General features: G+C 46.1%; 1 protein-coding gene across 1 annotated transcript in view; it reads left to right on the forward strand.

Annotated features, from left to right (window-relative positions):
* ARHGAP20 (Rho GTPase activating protein 20) overlaps positions 1-18452 on the forward strand; it is a 318989-nt gene that overhangs the window by 210304 nt on the left and 90233 nt on the right. The window contains exon 4 of the mRNA XM_086935223.1: positions 920-1069. Within this exon, the coding sequence (XP_086791349.1) occupies positions 920-1069 (150 nt within the window). The remainder of the gene's footprint in view (positions 1-919; positions 1070-18452) is intronic.

Genomic DNA, 18452 nt, shown 5'->3' on the forward strand with positions numbered 1-18452 from the left:
ATATAGGATGTGGATTGTTTAAATGTGGTAACGATGGGGAGAGGTGTAAGAAAAAGTAAGAGGGATTCTGCTCAAAATGCGTTACCTTGTACTATCTTTATATGCCAATAAAGAAAACAATGTTATGCCTATTTCCCACTTTTAATTTTTCCCTGTGAGTGGCATCGGCAAAAAGCATTTCTTTTTGCTGGTGCTGCACAGCATCAACAAAAAGCACTGGCAAAGCCAATAGGTCGAAAAGGTGCCTATTGGCTTTGTTAAGGCTTGTGATTAATGGTGTCTGTTTCATAGCCGAGTCACTTCACTGTACATTTAAAATTGTCCAAGGCATCCCTCGGAAGGACGCCCTTTAACTGAAAAAGCATATGAATGTTCTTTCTTATGTCACATCCTGTCACCGAGGAGAGACAGACGGGGATATCATGAGCAAGGGAGTGAGTCTATTCCAAACCACCTTACTAAAATGCAGACCAAAATTATTCCCTTGGGAAAATCAAAGCATAGCTCCTACAATAGTTTAGCTAATGCATGTCAAAGCTCCCTCCCCAAATCCCTTTGATGGGGGCAATGAAATCCAGTATGGCTGATGTTCCAGAAGATGACAGCCAAATTCGCACAGCTCTCCTTAAAAGTCAGAGACTGGGGATTTTGAGGGTGATCTGCATTTCTTATCCCACGTGATACCATCTTTCTATGAGGGTCAGTTACTAGAGCAAGCCTCAGAATTCAGAATGGCCACACCAGGTGTATGTTCACATTGGTATTTATGTTAGGTGCAGTAGTAGTAAAATCTTTATTTCAGCTAAAAGCCATAACGTGTTGATGTTGCGTGCACTAAACAAGGAAACCATCTTAGAGAACAGAAAGGTAAAAATACAAGCAAAGGAACCTATTTGAAGGCTTGTGTGTCTCTTCCTAGGGCAGTATCCCACTTCAAACTCAAGCAGCAAGTGCGGCTTTGCGAGATGTGGACGGCATCCTGCATGGAGGAGGTCTGCGAGGGCAGCACGCACCCTGAGCGGTCCTTCGTTGTTGGCTGGCCCACCACAAACTGTGTTGCTACTTTCAGGTACATGAGTACTTGATGTTTTTATTGTCTTGTTTATTTATTTTTTTAAAGCAAGGGCCATTTGTTGGCTGAATCACCAGAACTTCATGCAAAGACTGATGAAACTCTTGAGGGAGAAAATATTAGAAAAGTAGAACCATGTTCAAACAGGTCCTGGTCGCCTCTAGAGGCCGTAATCAATGTTGTACAAGTGTCCTGTCTACATTAAACGACCTTTCTATTGTCTCTCCTGCTGCCTCTGACACACTCCTCGCTGTCTTACTCGTTACTATCTGCTCCCCTCTCTGGGTTGTCTCACTTTCCTGCCCTTCTCTGTCCCTCCCTTGGTGCTGTGACTGCATCCCCCCCTCCGACCCCACCTAATGAAACTCTGCTTTTCTGTATATAGACATAACTCTAATCACTAGTACATGCAGTAGACCTTTGTACTCTCTACCATTCCTATGTGACTCTCATGGACTTCTTTACTTTTTCTTTTGTCCTGGCCTCCATTTTACTGCTGCTCTCGGCCATTTTTCTCTGGATCCCGACCCGCCATCTTGTCCATTCCCTCGTCTTGTACCCTTCTCCCTCGTTTCCCCCTTGACGATCCTCAAATGTTTCTTCCCTTTTCCGTTTTGCCTTTTCTCCATACTCTTGTATCCCTCCCACCCTCCCTTGGGGCTGTGACTGCGTCCCCCCTCTGACCCCACTTAATGGAACGCTGCCTGAGAAAATCTACTATGTGTGTATATATATATATGTATATAGAGATAACTCTAATCACTAGTATATGCAGTAGACCTTTGTACTCTCTACCATTCCTATGTGACTATTAGAGTATATCCAGTCATATCCCTTCCCTATGTATATAGAGATAACTCTAATCACTAGTAGATGTAGTAGACCGCTGTGCTCTCTACCATTCCTATGTGACCCTTAGAGTATATCCAGTCATATCCCTTCCCTATGTATATAGAGATAACTCTAATCACTAGTATATGCAGTAGACCTTTGTACTCTCTACCATTCCTATGTGACTCTTAGAGTATATCCATTTGTATCTCCTCCTTGTGTGACTTTACATCTTGTACATTTGCATTTTTTTCTGTTTGTATCCTTTATGTAACACATGCAATCCTAAATCCTTATGTTTCTCAACTGGTTGTTATGTAAAGCGCTCTGACACCTTCGGGTAAAGTTTGCGCTATATAAAATCGCATAAATAAATAAAATAAATTAAATGGAGGTCCTGAGTAAGTGATAACAAAGAACGAATACACATTCAGCCACTTACTCCAGCAAACATCTGGAGCAGAAAAACTGTAAATACAGGCAGTAAAATGCTCTCTCTCATGGCACTATATATCTCATACAAGTATACGCTTCCTAGACCTTGCCATGTTTCATTTCCTCAATGTGGTGGGTCAAACATATATTTTTTCCTGTTGTGTACCCACACAATGCTATCTATGTATTTTTGTAATTGTGTTCTTAGTGCTCGGAGGGGGGATCTTTTGTATGCGTTATTTTTTATTTTATTTATTTATTCACAGAATTGCATTGCATAGCAAAACAGACACGTTCAATTGATGATAGAACATCTACAGTTGTAATATTTGTTGTCAAGCTCCTGAATCTACCAATGGGAAGTATGTACATTATATGACGGGGTCTGTGGTTTCCACAGACCTTAAAGGTAAATTGTGCCCGTCAGAAAATGCACACAGAATAATGATAAATATGCACTCATTGTCTTACAAAGGAAAATAATCCATAGAGAGCGGCCAAGCAAAGAAAGGTGGCCTGGCTGGAGATCCGGATATAGCTGTAAAGAGCGGCTTTTTGAAGTGAATCACCCTAATGTGCTTCTTGGAGAGAGAGTTTTGTGCACAAGACTAGCGTATCGTCCAATTTTGAATATTTTGCTGAAAGCAATTTGGTTAACTTTATCACAGACCTTGAGACGCATGAAGCTCCATGGTCTGGGCCCATGGACCTGGAAATGGCTGCCTCCTTCCAAAGGTTTTCAGATTCTTCACAACATATGGCTTCTACGTGGGATGGACCTATTGGAAAAGGTGTCAGCCATTTATTTATAGAATTATGTTCAATGCTGTAACACTAGAGCATTATAATCTAACACTGGAAATATAAAAAAAGATGTCACCTATTTATTGCTTCAGTGTGCTCTGCTCCTTTGGAATTGTTTAGGGACTTTGCCATGTTTGCAGTAGAGTTCCTGCCCAGCGTAGAGTCAGGCCATGTGTGGCATAGATGGCAAACGGAGAGATACATGGCGAATGCTGCATCGCTCATGTTGCGTTTATTGAAGTGTTTTCAAGTTTTGTGCCTGGCCAACGGTGGTGAAAAGGGGGTAGCTTATGGAGAGATGTAAAGCAGTTAATTAAACCAATCAAAAAAATAAAGTACACTTATATTTAATTTCCTCTTTGTGGGCACCTAGTTTATCTGCAAACCCTTGAGATAAACGTTAGTCTAAATATGTTAGACATCTTACTTAGTTGTTTGGACGGAATAACGACCAGTAGATTCTAATCTATCTATACAGTTTGTTTATGGTTTTCTTAAAAACAGTCAAAATGTAAACTGATGCACTGTTATTCTAAAAAAAAAAAAAAAATGGCCTACCGTTGACAGTTGTTTATAGCCCAGATAGTTTGCTAATGATTTGCTTTTTCACTTGCGAGTAAACTTTAGTTAACACTGATAAAGTGGGAGAGATAGTGATAATGTGTTATATATTGAGTGTGTTCCCAGGACTCTGGGTGTGTGTATTCACGTGTGTGTTCACATGCGTGTACAGGAGCGTAGCTGTGACTAGCGCAGCAGGTGCAGTGGCACCGGGGCCCAGGGTTATGAGGGTCCCACTGCTCCTCAATTACACAAGTCTTTTCCTGTCCACGTTGGGTTGTATAGGGGGCCATTTTCCATGCTTGTGTAAGGGCCCAGGCCACCTTGAAGTGGGGGGGCAGGTGGGGCTCCTATATCTCACAGATATTCGTTGGCATTGGCCTGAATGTGGGGCATTGAAAGGTTGAGGAGACACTGAAGTGTGCCCCCCCCCCCCCCTTCCAGGCTGCAAGGGCCTGTGTTTCGCCCCTGCAGGTTTTATGCTTAGACTTGGGCTTGCATGTTTTGCATTGCATCACTATTGTCCTATTTTGTTGTTCTCATTTTATCCACTTTGAAATTGTGTGTCCAATTCACAATCCTGGACCTATCTATTTGAGGGATGGAAACGTTTCCCCCAAATGTGCAGAGGCAGTTTTGGAGCCCACTGATCCCCATTCATTATCGGAATCTGCACGCAGTGTGTGATTGCGCAAGAAAGGGCAGATGCGTCTGGGTTATGCACATCTGCCTGTGAAAGAGGGGTGCACTGGAATTTGCATCTGTACCTAAACCTTACTATGTCACTGAGCTCAAAGTTTGTGCAGTGTGCAAGGCCGTTTGCATCTTATTTTTGCATGCTCAAGTTGAATTTACGCATGCACACGATACATATTTTTTTTGTAATCTGCACTACCAGAGATGGGGCCAAAGGTTTGGCGAATAGAGCATTGGGCGAGATCCATAGATAAGCAAAAGGATTTGCCTGTAGATGCTTGAACCAACCAGAGACGTTTTAAGGCATGGGCAAAGTAGGGATTTGCCTCCCCCCCTCCCCCCCTAAGAAGGTGAACTTTTTCTCTGTTTGGCCTCTGTCTATTTTATTTATCTCAACCTCCCTACCTGGATCTGCCTACCTTTTTCTCTGATACGGACTCTGTATCTCTACCCAGTATCATTTTTAATTGTTTTGGGTTATCGGGTAGCATTTCAACTACTTTTGCGTGACTGTGTTTCTGAAAGCTTAACATATAATTCGGTACTGTTCATGCATCATGAGGGCTTACATTAGCGGGTAATCGGTAACAACATTGATAGTCATTCTGACAGGGGTCCCCAAAATATCACTTGCGTGCGTCCCCAAAATCCTTAAAATAACTCTAGAACCAACTCTTCATAAGCAGTGGCAATTCTCCTGGGTAGATTGTGTTCAGTGTCTGTGACATTACAGGAGTAGATGAACCGTGGGACAATCCTTCTACACCCGCCCCTAAAATATCGATCCATCTCGAACTTTAAGGCCACACCCCAACTGTACATGAGCACAAGCAATCCAGGCACTTTCCGACCATCAGATAAAACAAGACTTGCACAATAGATGCATTAGCCCACTGAGCTATGATACTCGTTCTGTTCCCTGTATTGCATATACCTGTGCCCTGCCTCCTGTATATCTATTGTATCTGTTGTTCGGCCAGTGCTTTAAATGGGCCGGTACTCACCGATACTGAGTACTGGCACTTCTTAGAATTATCGCTCTGAGTGCCAACACTTCTCTACTGCCCTTGAAAGTACTGGTACTCATGAAAAAGGTAGGCTCACTGGCTGTGCTGGGGAGCAGGAGTGGAATGTGCCTCTGGCAGCCAAGGCTCGCTTTTGTTTCGCCGATCTGAGCCCCTGTTGAGCTATTCAGCAGGGCTTCCTTTGAATATTGTCCGGGTGCTCGCCATCACGCTGTGATGTGCTTGATGGAGCAGGGTCCGTTCAGGTGAGCAAAGAGGTGAGAGAGGATGGACAGCGAAAGAGCACGAAGCAGGTAAAGAATCCGGTGTGTAAATGATAATGAAACAGATGTAGAAGAAACAGAGAAGGGCTCCTGGCGTGCGTAAAACAAGAGGGAAGGGGTGCCAGTGAAAGACAGAAAGAGAAGCAGCTTGGAGGGACGCAAGGGTGACAATGTCAGCTACAGAGGCTACTGAGAGATACAGGGTGAACATGAGAAAGAGAGGATTGAAGAGAGAGCACATTTGGGTGTGAGATAGAGAGAGGGGCATGCAAGCGAGAGAGGTGTGAGGGAGGGTGAAAGGATGAAAGGATAGATTGATGGAAGAGACAAGACATATCTTCTGGGGAGGGTCATGATGAGTTGCTTCATTTGCTTGGTGTCATAAGAGGTTTGGTGCGACGTGGTAGTATTTTCAGTTTCTTTTACTCGCGTGCTCAAAAATATTAAGTATTGTGCCAAACAACAGCAATTAACAGTATGACATTAAGAAGGTGCAACTATTGCAAAAAAAAGGACATGTTAACATTATCTCATTTCTTTTTTATTTTTTGTAATGAGTTAACCTGCTTTGTTTATATAAACACATTCTCATGTGTTTTGTTGTGTGCTGCAACTAATATAGCAGTTGTTAAGTTTCATCATGTCTTGCCCTTAGCACCGCCCCTAGCCCCGCCCCCTCATTACACCTCTAGCTCATTTTAATGAGTACCTGCACTTTTTTTTCCATTTAAAGCCCTGTGTTCGGCTGAGCCTAAGTATTCTCAGTAAGTGGAGGGTTAAAGTGTCAGCCGTGATGAAGTTATGCTCGGCCGGAATCACGGAAAATCCTTCTGATTCCAGAAGGCAAGCAGCTGGGCTGAAAGCCGCCTTGTTTCAGCGAGATGCTGAAACGACTGCATTGCACGGTTCTCCGAGCGAGGGGCGGGTCTAGAAACCATTACTGACTTGTCACGGCGTGAGGCTGATTACTGGAGACTTCTGCTTAGCCACGTGACCGATAAGATCCGAGGGTTTATGGCGTGAGTGCGGCAGGCTTGAGAGTGCGGCTGGGTCGGTGCAGCAGCTCTGGTCTGTGCGCGGGAACTGGAGCAGAAGAGGGGGCTCGAAGCGCGTCCACGCCGTGGGACTCTCGGCCCCGGGCGTGTGCGATATCCGGACAGGCTAGAAGCGTGCTACTCACCCAAGCACTTGTTCTCGGCCTAGGGTAGGTGGGTTATTAGGAAAGGTGTAAAAAAACCGATGTGGCAAAGGTGTAAAAAAACCGATGTGGCTTAACGGCTAGGGCGGCCGACATTGGAGCTGGGGAAGCAGGTAGGAGTCTCGGCGTCCGCTCAATATTCTGTGATTCTGGGTAAATCACGTAATGTTCCCATGCTTACCAAAAAAGGAATGTGGTTGTGTAACGTAATTGGTGCTCATGTAAAGCGTCGATACCTTCTGGTCGAGTTTCCGCTATATAAAATTGCAACAAAAAAGGCCTCGAAGCTTGATATCAACCCCCTAGGCGCTCATCCATGAGTCGGGAGGTTATCAGGACCGGCTCGAAGCGTGCCACCACCTTCAGGCGCTCACCCCGTGACCAATGGCTGCGTGAGCTACCAGGACAGCGTCGAACCGCGTCACCCACATCAGGGGCGCATCACTGGGCACCGGCCCCTCGGTGTGTGATATATCGGAACAGGCTCGAGGCGCGCCATACCTATCAGGCGCACATCCCTCGGCCTGAGGCTTTGTGGGGTACCGGGGCAGAGAAAGCACAGCCTTCCCAGCCAGGCCCATTCTTGGGCCTAGGGAAGTGTGTGATGCCTGGACAGGCGTGAAGCGCCGCTTCCCCGTCAGGCTTATGCCAGGGCCTTGTGTGATGCTATCTTCCGCGCCCGCTGTGTTTCTGTTCCTTAGCTGGTCCCCGGTGATCTTACAGAAATGTGCGCTTAGCTGTAAAGGAGCATGTACAGCAGGTGGCATTAGGCGGCCTGACCACCTGTGCAGCAAGCAGGCACGAGCATCCTTTGGGCTATGCGTCGACGGGCTGTGATGAGCTGCAGTCCTTGTGGCTGGCCTCTGTGCGAGGGGCACCCTCCTGGCGAGCCTTGTCGAGCCCCGGGCATCACAGGTGATACGAACATATTTGGAATAAAACCCGCACCACCGCAAGGCTTTACTTAGTCGCATCATCTGCTGTGTTCAGCTAACAGCGTGATCTCCTAATTACGAGGAATGTTCCTTGTTCAGTGGTTGGCACCTCCTTCTGGAGACTTTCATAATGCATAAGCGGCTGAACCCATGCCAACACCCGATTCAGGCGGGAGACGCCCGGTTTTCGAAGCACAAAATGGCTTTATTTTGGCGGTCCCCTGCCTGAAAACACATCTGCTTCAATAGAATTAAATGGGAGTGATCTATTCTCCAGATTATTTGTTGAAATCTCCCACTTCCAAAAGGTTGGCATGCGGGTGAATCGGCCCTGTCTGCCCGACGCGCGCCCTGCTAGCTGTCCTGAACCAAATACAATACTGTAGCTTACTTTTTCCAGTACTCCATTTATTATTTTTTTTACACTTGTGGCATTATGGGGTATAATGTATTTACATTTAACTCAAACGTCCTGTATGATTTTGTTATTAAAGGGCTCCGGAAGGTTATCAAATTATTCCATATCACCAGTCACGCAATGATCCACCCATAAATTTATGCTCACAACCAAGTGCATTGTGGTAGGTGTAGTCGTATTTCCCAGCAATGAAACCATTTGGATGAAGATATTACATTCAAATGGGTTGTACAAGGAATGACTCTAACTGGAGCCCTGCACACTTAGTTATATGGAGTGATTGTGGGTGACTGGTGCTGGGGAAAGAGGGGACCCAAAGTTCAAGAAGGCTACCCGGCTCCGCCTGTGCAGTTTCCAGCAACAGCCCAAACCCATTGCACTTAGTTTAAGAATGTTTCTACCTCTACAATAAATAACGGTGGCTCCCAGTCATCTATTTACATCCAGTGCTTATTTTAAGCCAGTAGGGGCCACCAGCACTTTTTAGTGGGGATTTGCACTTAGTTCCAGCATCAGGTGTTTACAGAGTGTAAGAGAGGGAAAAACATATAGATTGGAAAGATGTAGGAAGAGAAAGACAGTAAAGCCTTCACAAAGGGAGAAAGCAGGAACCTGCAAGAGAAGCAACAAGCATTTGCAATGCAATACGTCTCGCATTTACACCAGTTTGAGCTATTGACATTGTAAATGACAATGCCTTTTATTGTTGTTTTTAAAGCATAAATGAAAGGCATTGTCATTTATAATGCCAATAGCCTAAACTCTCTCGTATACCGAACACGTAGGTATTCCACTCTTTCTCTGCTGAATGTGCACCAGCAGCATGTTTTGAAGCATGGGAGGTTTTGTGGTATTCGTATTTCGCAGTGCACAAAACCTGGAGTAGTTTTGCGTGCACTACATTTTAAGTCTAACACGGCACACCCTCACTTTTTCTCGCAGAAAAAGGAGACCACGTCAGCACCTTCTGGATGTTGGAGGCCACATTGGATTGAAATGTTTCTCACCTGATTACAGTGTGCATTTTAAAAGGTCTGTGACCAGAGCATTTTCCCAAAGAGTCCCATTCCAAAAACCCTTGTGCGCGCCCTTCTGCTCTAAAGGTCTTTCATGCCACTCAAATAACAATGTCTTCCATGCACTTTGTGGCTGAGGGCATTACCTCCTCGTTAGTCTTCCTCGCCACATGACTAACAAAGTGAGCTTCAGATCCACACCAGAACCCTCCAAAGCAAAAAAGGTCAACCTCCCATCCCTTCCCAATATGGCCGACCCATTACACCCTTGACCTCTATAAGAGGCGGGCCGGCCCAACCCTGCAGCCTGTGTTTTTTAGTTCTGCGCTGCAGATTCTCCGGAGCGTCTTACAGGTAAGTTGGGGTGAGGTCCTGCTTTAGCAGGTCCCACAGCCTTGGGGAAGAGGCCCTGCTCGAGCGGGCTCCTGTTCTAGGTTCTCCCCCCGCCTTGTCCCTCACACTGCCCCCTTGCCTTTGCTGCCCTGCTCTAGCGGGCTGTGTTTGTGGACTCTGACAGCCCTGCGCTAGCGGGCTCACCTGTTTGGTCTTCTCTGGCCTGGTGGTTGTGTGGGCGGCTCATGGATCACCCTGTACTCGCGTTCATTCTGTCTGCTAGGTCCGGGTGTGGGTGCGCTGCTGTGCTAGGGTCCTGGAGGTTTGCGTACTGCCTACGGGAGATGACGCCTCTTTCAGCAGGGGGCCTGGGCAGAGCTGGCAGCGCGCTTTCTATCCATGGCCGATTCTGGTCTGGCTGCTCCTTTTGGCTCCTGCCCCTTTGGTCTCCGTGCTGTGTGGGGACTCTGTGGCCTGTGTTTTTCGTCCTCACGGTCGGAGTGGGCGCTCACGTTGCTGGGTGCCGCGCATGTTGTGGTGTGCGCAGGGTGCCACACGCTGCTGCCTCCGTGCGATCCCACATTCTGCGTTCCTCGGCAGCACTGCGCTATCAGGGCTCGCCTCGAAGTTGCCTTCCCATGTTAGTGCCATGTAATTGTGCAGTGTGCTGCGTTTCGCCAACACTCCTGATGCCCCAAATCCCTCCTGGAGTGGACTTTGGTGTGCTTGCAATGCCGGTAGGCTAACGTGTCCGCTGGTGGTGGAGAAGTCGGGTGCGGAGTGGCTGACTCCTCTCCTGTTGATGCGACCTGTGGCACATGGCATTCAGACGCATGTAGATGGATATGAGTAGAGTGTCCTCTGCAGTGATGTATGTGTAACTTCATAGACACTGGTTTTAAAACCTTCAAGAAAATCTCAGTATTTCATCCTTCTGAGATAAATAGAAAATGTATAGTCTGAGTTGATTAATAGGACCATTGATTTACAGTGAAGCATTATATTAAAAAATACTTTTTTTGTAAATGAAAATAACCATTGTATCAATTGAGTATATAGTAATATGCTTTTAACCTATAAAAAAACTGAGAGGTAGTAAAACACATTGGTTTAAGCTCTTTACAATGACACCATAGCACTCTTCAAAGGCCTTAATTACTCCTGAGTAATGCAGTGTCATGTCGCAGATTATTGGTTATCATTCAGTACGGGGTAAGGATTTTATGTTGCACTATATGTTCCTTTCAAAAGTAAATTAAGTGACCGCCTTCTCTGTGTGTGAGAGACAGCTGTAAGTGTTACAGTCGCCACTTAATGCTGGTGGAAAACCTTGGGTCTGATTCACAAAAAATATAGAAATCTGCACTACACCATATATTTACATCTACATGCGGATGCAATTTTACTACTTTATGCAATTAACTATTTCTAGAAGTACAATTGGAAAGTTGCACAAAGCACGTTTCCAGTTATACTTCTGGGCATGTTGACTGACTATTCCGTGCCTCATGGAATGCAGGGGGAGCCTGCAGAGGGCCGCGCGGCGCTGATAAAGAGGCAGGCTTTTTTTTTCTTTTCGTCCCGTCTGAGCGTCGAGTCTGTGTGGTGCAGGTGAAGTCGGGAATGTATGAGCTGTGTGAATAATAACTGTCAGCCCCGTGCGTGAGGTGCATCATCAGAGCTGTGTGAATAATAACTGCGTCAGCCCCGTGCCTGAGGTGCATCATCAGAGCTGTGTGAATAATAACAGCTGTGAGCCCGTGGCTGAGGTGCATCATCAGAGCTGTGTGAATAATAACAGCTGTGAGCAACAGCATACTCTTGCACACACTCTCACTGCTCACCAATTCAAAGTTTGCTAAAAAAATGTATGCAACGCATTGTCATACACAATGCCAATAACTCAAACTTTAATGCTGCGAGACCTATTGCATTGTAAATGCTTCTTTGGGTATGTTTCGGGAGTCTGGACTCTTGCGTGCTGCCTACGTGTTTGTGGATTGGATTTTGGCCCTGGGCTTGTTTCTTGGCCCTGGTTATGCCTTCCCTTGTCCATGAGTTACCGTGGCCTAGTGGTTGGGGTCTCTGGCTGCACTGGTTTTGTGTTCCCGTACTTTCTAGTGTCCTTTTCTAGTGGTTGTGTGGGGTTCTGGTTGTGCCGGGGTCGTTCTCTCATTGTTTATCTTTCTGTACTGCGGTGTGGTGCTGCTCCCTGCCGTCTGGTTGTCTCCTCCTGCTTCCCGTCCTTGATCTTCCTGTGCCCTGTGTACATCTGACTTTGTCTGATCTGGGGAGTTGGCCCGGTCTGGGCTGGTTTGCACCTTGTTGCGTGACAGCCTGGGTCTTCCTGTTGCTTTGGGCAGCCTCCCCTGTGGGGTCCATGTCTTGTGTGGCTTCCGGCGTTCCCTTCTTGGACAAGTGGTCTTTATGTTCTGGGTGACCCTTCCCGGGTGCTGGGAGCCTTTGCCGTCCTTGGGGTGTGCATGGCTTGCCAGTCTTTGCTGGGTCGGTTGGTCGGCTTTCTGTCACCAGTTCCTTGGCTTCTCTGGGATTTACCCAGCCCTGTGGGGGCTTCTTGTTGCTCTACTGGGCGGTTTCTCCCCTGCTTCATGCTCCGGGGTGTTTGCTGGGTTCGCACCTGTTGTTTTTTTGGCATATTGGTACTGTCCTTGCCTGGGTCTCTTTTCTTCTGGCTCCGTCTGCTCTCGTTAAGTGGTGTGGGTCGGGCCTCTTTAGTTCCTGGTTGGGTGTTCTCCTGGGAGCGCCTGGTGCTGTTTGCTTAGTTTGGGTCCGCGGATTGGCTCTTCGGCCTTCTCGTTCGGGCTTCCGGCTTTGCGCTTTCCAGGGGGGCCTTTTCCTTCTGGGGTTCTGGGCTTGTTTGTCCTGGCATGTGCTTTTGTCCTGTTGTTGCTCGCTTGTGTGTGTCTCCATTGGTGTCTGCTGCTGGCCACCCTGCTGCGTTTCCCTTATTTCTGGACTCTGTGTGTTTTCTTCTGCTGTGGGTCCTCTGGTGTCTAACTGCTTCCTTCTTGGTGGCTTGGCTTTGGGCCTGGCCCCTTCCGCCCTTCGGTCTACGTGATTGGCCCTTTGGATTTTCCCCTTTTCGCTGTTGGCCGGTTGGGTTCCCTTGGTGGCCGGGTCCGATTAGTGTCTTTCCGGCGCCTTCCTGGGTCTGTTTTGCCTTGTGCCTGCCTGCGTTCTCTCATTGGTGTCACGTTCCCTTCCGGGGGGTCCTTGCGTGACTGGGGTCTGTGTCCACCTGTTTCTCTTCTTGCAGGTGTGGTTGTGGTGTCCCTCATTTTTTTGGTAGTTCGGTGGATGTGTTTTGCACCCTTTCCGTTCTTGGCAGTCTGTTTGCATCTGGTCCCGCTGCCCGTTCCTCTGGTGGTTTCGGCTCTGGTGGTGGTCTACCCTGCGGTGTTGCTGTGTTTGTCGGACTGCGTTTTTCTCTCTGCTGTGGCTTTTTTGCTGGGTCGTTGTGGTGGGGATGCCCTCTGTTTCTTCAGGTCCTCTCTCTGGGCTTTTTGCTCCCCTCTCCCCTTTTGGCTGTCTGTTAGGCAGTCTTGGTGTGTTTTGACCAGCTTGCTGCTTTCTGTTCTGGGGCCTGTTTGCTGTTGCTTTTCTCTCCGTGCGGTCTGGTCCCATGCGTTCTCTGTCCTTCTTCGGCCTTTGGTGATGGCGGTTTTCTGGCAGCACTTCGTGTCTCGGGGGTCCGGGTTTTGGCCTTCCTGGGGCTTTTTTGTCCGGGCTGGGTCTTCCTGCTCATGTTTGCCTCTCTTGGGTGGTCCTTCCACTCGTCTGGTCTGCTGGGTTGGCGAGGAAGACTATACTCGGAGTAATGAAGATTACCAGTAAGTAACCGGGGCATGTTCCACCATAAAAAATGCAAGGGCAGCAAAGAGGTCAGGAACACTCGCTGCTTGACTCGTTTTCTTAAAGGGTGTTTTAGACGTGTAGCAGGTTTGCTTTAATAGGTCTTTTCTCTTGGTAACATGCATGCTTTCTTGTGCCTTAAAGCAATGTAGAAAGGTTATGTTGTCACAAGGATCTTCAGCAGGTAAAGCTCCTTGTAGAAAGAAGCCAAATGTTACATGACTTCAGGAAATTAAAGTGTAAAGACAGCACGGAGCAGCAGGCCTAACTTGTGTGAACTCTATGATGGATTTGGAGCAGTTATTCCCACCAACTGTGCATGCGCTGCATATGTACATGTACAGGAAAGATCCCATCTGTACTTGTTTACAACAGAGGGGATACGTTGAAGCATGAGTGGTTTGGGGCCTACAGCTGCCCTGCGCAAATTCTACCAGCAGGCAGGTACTACATTAACACAGCCAAGGAAGCTTCCTGTGTCTCCATCACCAGAAGCAAACCCCCCCCCCCTCTCCCCCAGAAGCACAAATTAAAGCCACTCTGCTGGGACAAGGGGTAATACAATAGGACTCCAGTTAGGGCCCAAAAAAGCCACTGCTAAGCTTTCTTCTCATATCACAGCACGGGCAAAGCATATATGCGCCCTTCCTGATCATCTGCGCCAAATTAGAGGCAAGAGGCCGTTGGTGAGAAAGAAGTCAAAAGCAGAGAATCAGAAAGGGAGGGAATATAGGTACTTAAGGAAGACTAGAAGAGAATGAACAAATGCCAGAGTTGGAATTAGTGGTGAAAGAAATTATAGGTAATCTCCGTGTACCCATTTAAAGCTAGGTGCCCTGGGCCGGTGCCCAGCTCGCTCCTGCCTAAGACGACCCTGGTGACATCAAAGTCCAAGGATGGTATGAGAGAAGCTGTTGAAATATATTTAGCATAAAGAGAAAAATTAATAATTCACCCATGGTACCGGTAAAACGCGACATTAAAATCTATTTCTATTTTATTTTCATACTTAGATTTGTAATGACTGGGTGTTTCGGCTATGTTCCTGGGGAATGGAAAGACTATGCCAGAAAATGTTTCTTCAGCATTTCTTTAGAAGTCCCACATTGACGTCAAATATGGCCAAAGCGGGATGTTCTTCATAGATGCAACATGCCCACCTGCATGTGCAGCGGCTGGGAAACACATGATGTTACGTGTTTAACTTCATACACAGTTCGTTGCTTGTGGAACGCTCTCTGTACATCCTACCATGCGTCTCAACATGTGAGCACTTTAGCCTACAAAGTGCCTATTCTTGAGTAAATTATAATATTCTTAAGTAAACAGAAGGGGCGTAACATGGTAATCACATCAGCATAAAATGACAACTAATTATCAACCACCCGCAAGGCCATTTACCTTTTGATCTTATTCAAAATGTTGAAATTCAAATACTATTACACGTGTGGTGTTCTCATTTCTCTCTCCGCATTTTATTACCACCAACCTTAAAATGCTTTTCAACTAGGGAACAAATAATATAATCAGTGTGTGTAATTATATTGTGGTTGTTTGTATTCCTGTGTTTTATTTACACTGGATGAGCTGTAGTCAGATATAAAACTCCTCAGCACTGATGTAATTTTCCCTCAAAAACGCACACTGATGTTTTCTTCATGTGTTAATTTAAGGGTCACGGGAACACCTCAGCAGTGACACAGCATAACAAATGGACTGTAATTGCATGCTGCAAAAAGCGGCTGCTGCCAATGTTTACACGAAAGGTGTCCATGATGGCGTTCCGTAGTGTCCTTCAGAAATGAAGCAGGATTAATTTGTTTCAGTTCCGACTGTAGTCATTTCACCAAATATCACTGAGCATTTGCTGAGACTGCGGCTCTGTAATGCACTGAGCCTCACAGTGACCCGAGAGGAACAGAAACGATATTTGGCGTCGCTCGCTGCAGAATACTGCACCACTTTCTGAAGGTTAACAACCAAGCCGTGGCTGTGGAATGTTCGAGCTCTTGAAGGGGACGGAGGGAAAGTGAATGTGCGCCATATGCGCACTGTGCTGCTGGTTTCTCTGCTGAAGGGAGCTAGGAGGTGGCATGCGCGGACAGGAGATGTGCACTCCGTATGCATGCACATCGCCTGTCCGCGTGCCACCTCCTATCTCCCTTCGTGAACGACAACCACAGCAATAGAGTCTCGCTAGCGAAGCAGCTGCGCTGCATTCACTAGCGAGACCTAAAAAGGGACATGGAGTGTATGGTAGTGGATTAAATGCCACCATCCTTGGTATTCGGCGTGCAGACATTTAAGTGCACTGACCGCCGGCCTCTGAGCAGAGCTCGGTCACTGGCATTCCTGCTCTCACAAATTAATCTCCGATTATATTTGCCTCTGCTGTGCTCTCTGCTGTCTCTTGTCTTATACTCTGTCCCAAGTTATTATTTCACTTTACTGATTACTCTTATTCTCCTTCTTGTCCTTCCCCCTCCTTATACTGCACACTTCTTTGTATGATACCCCAATTCCAAAATGATTTTTCTCAACTCTGTCATGTTTTGGTTACCTTTGCTTACCATCTAGTTATCACTTGTGTTTTAGGGTGTACTCAAACTGCTGTGAAGCCAATAGCTGGGTTGTCAAGCCTTGCTGCTCTAAACTGCTTCTGGTATTACTTTGATTCTACGTTGATAGGCCTTACCAAAGAGCACCATCTCCCCCACACATGCATACACCTGCATCTCCTTGCAGAGCAATTAAGGGAGATTGGGCCAACAGTATTGACAGCAAGCACTATGTAAACACAAGAACAAGTTAGATTGAGATGGGCATGGAATAGAGCAGGGTCAGACTGGGACAGAAAATATGACCGGGAGTCCAAAATAAAAATGGCCCGATTATTGAATTACCTAGCTAAAAAAGTTGCCAATATTTGTAAAGACAAGATGTTTATATGTTTTGCAAGACATGGGTGACTGAATGCATTGTTGCTTCCTGCAAGCAATGATTATGGTAGTATAGAAAAGACTGCCATATCAGGCCATAAAATAGGCCCATAAACAAACTGGCCCATACACTGACCCGTAAGACCAGCCGCTTTAGGCTCTGCCATATTACCCTATAGTGGTTTCCGTTGTTAATTAGATTACCCTGGTTCCTTGGTAGTAGGGTCTCTCTTGTCTCCTGTTCTTGATATTACCCTATCGGCCAGTTCAACACTGGAAGAAACCAGGAAAGCTGCAGCACTTGTTACACAGCGATAGTGTAATTTAATGCATACCCTGCGTCTGTCACACAGGAGCCAGATTGCAGAGTCCTTCACTTCTTTTAAGCCCATATACTCCCCGCTTGTATGTAACTGCCAGGTTGTAAAGTCTAACTGCACAAACTGCTCTGCTGCTTGTAAGCGTCATTCATCTTATACCTTGCATAAGCACTTCATGAGTGTTTCAACTGTTTTAAAGTCCACTCTAGGCTCCTGTATTGCACAAACTGAAGTTTTTTTAAAATTGATCTTACTGCATAAAAATAATTGCTTTATTCTCCCTCACAATAAAGTGTCACTCACAGTGCCATACATAAGATAATAAAATGTCAGACATATGCACACTGCAAACCTGGAAAAGTGACATTTAAGCAAACTGAAAACATAGCAGCTATGACTGTATAGCAGGCGTGTTACTGAGTCTCTGCAGGAGGGGGGGGGTTGTGGGCACCATTCTTCATGGGGACTCCATGCTGTTTAAGGTCTGTGAGTAACAGTGGGATGCAGAAGTCTCAGGGTCCCTCGCCATATTGAGTAAGGGATGAGGGGCATCTCTTTAAGTTAGGCCACAACTGGATAGTGCATGCCCCTTCCCTTATCTACACCAGGGAGGAAGCCTGGAGGATGACTTAAAGCAGGACTTTAAGTGGGATAAAAAAACTGGGGAGGGCCTCTCGAAGGGGGCGTAGTCAATAGAATGAAGGGTGCGGCTTAAAAATACTTATGCTAAAAATCTTTGCTGAGCTTAGCGTGCTGCGCCAGTGGTATTTGATGCTTCTGTCATTGCATCCAGACATATAATACAACATGTAACGACACCTACAATAAGCCAGAACTATTCTCTTTGTGAATAGTTATTAATTACATAAGATAAATAAGCAACAAAGGCGGCATTGTTGTATATAATGTTGAAAATTCTTCTGTTCTGAAATGACGAGGCTATGAAAGTACTATAAAGAGTATCTTTGAAGTTACATCAAAGGCAGTGGAGGGTGGTAGTGCTGCAGAGTTAAGATTTATTTTTCACCCAGAGGGTGGGGGAAACAACCGAGAGCCTGGTAGGTACCAGTCTCAGCACCTGCCTTTTAGACCTGCTGGTGCTGAGCACCGGCACAACCCGGCCCACTTAAAGCTGTGACTGAAAGTTAGAAATTAACAGGTAATTGTGCCTACAAGTGATTTCTTTAAGTCCACTCAGTTCGACATGTAGTATACGAAACAATTGTTGTACTCTCCATTTAGTAGCTTACAATTGTTCAATGGTCGTACGCTCCATTTAGTAGCTTACAGTTGATTAATCAAGAATTGAATTTGCTCATTATATCAGAATGAATCTGCTGCAGGAACTCTTCAGACGGGTGTATATTTTTCAAAAAATGCGAACTTTATGATGAAAAATGATTTATCAAAGGGTACAAAAGACTAAAGGCACAGAGACTGAGATTTACAAATGATTTGTTATCACAAACACCTCATAGTCCCTAGTGTGTCAATATGTATAGAAGGGAAATTTAAACTGATCAATACAGAAAACAATTCCTTGAGAAGGGTAAATCCGAGGAAATAGATGTAGTTGTCGATGTTTCGATCTTTATGGTGTAAGCATCCATTAGACCATCTTCAGGACGATGAATTTAAGTGTTGACTGACCCTTATGACAATTCCATGAGTAATTTCAAATTGTGACTAAATCTGTTTTTGGTTAAAACCTTCCTGGTCTACGACACCGGAAA

The sequence above is a fragment of the Lissotriton vulgaris genome, chromosome 8, assembly GCF_964263255.1.
Source record: "Lissotriton vulgaris chromosome 8, aLisVul1.2, whole genome shotgun sequence".
Lineage (NCBI taxonomy): Eukaryota > Metazoa > Chordata > Amphibia > Caudata > Salamandridae > Lissotriton > Lissotriton vulgaris.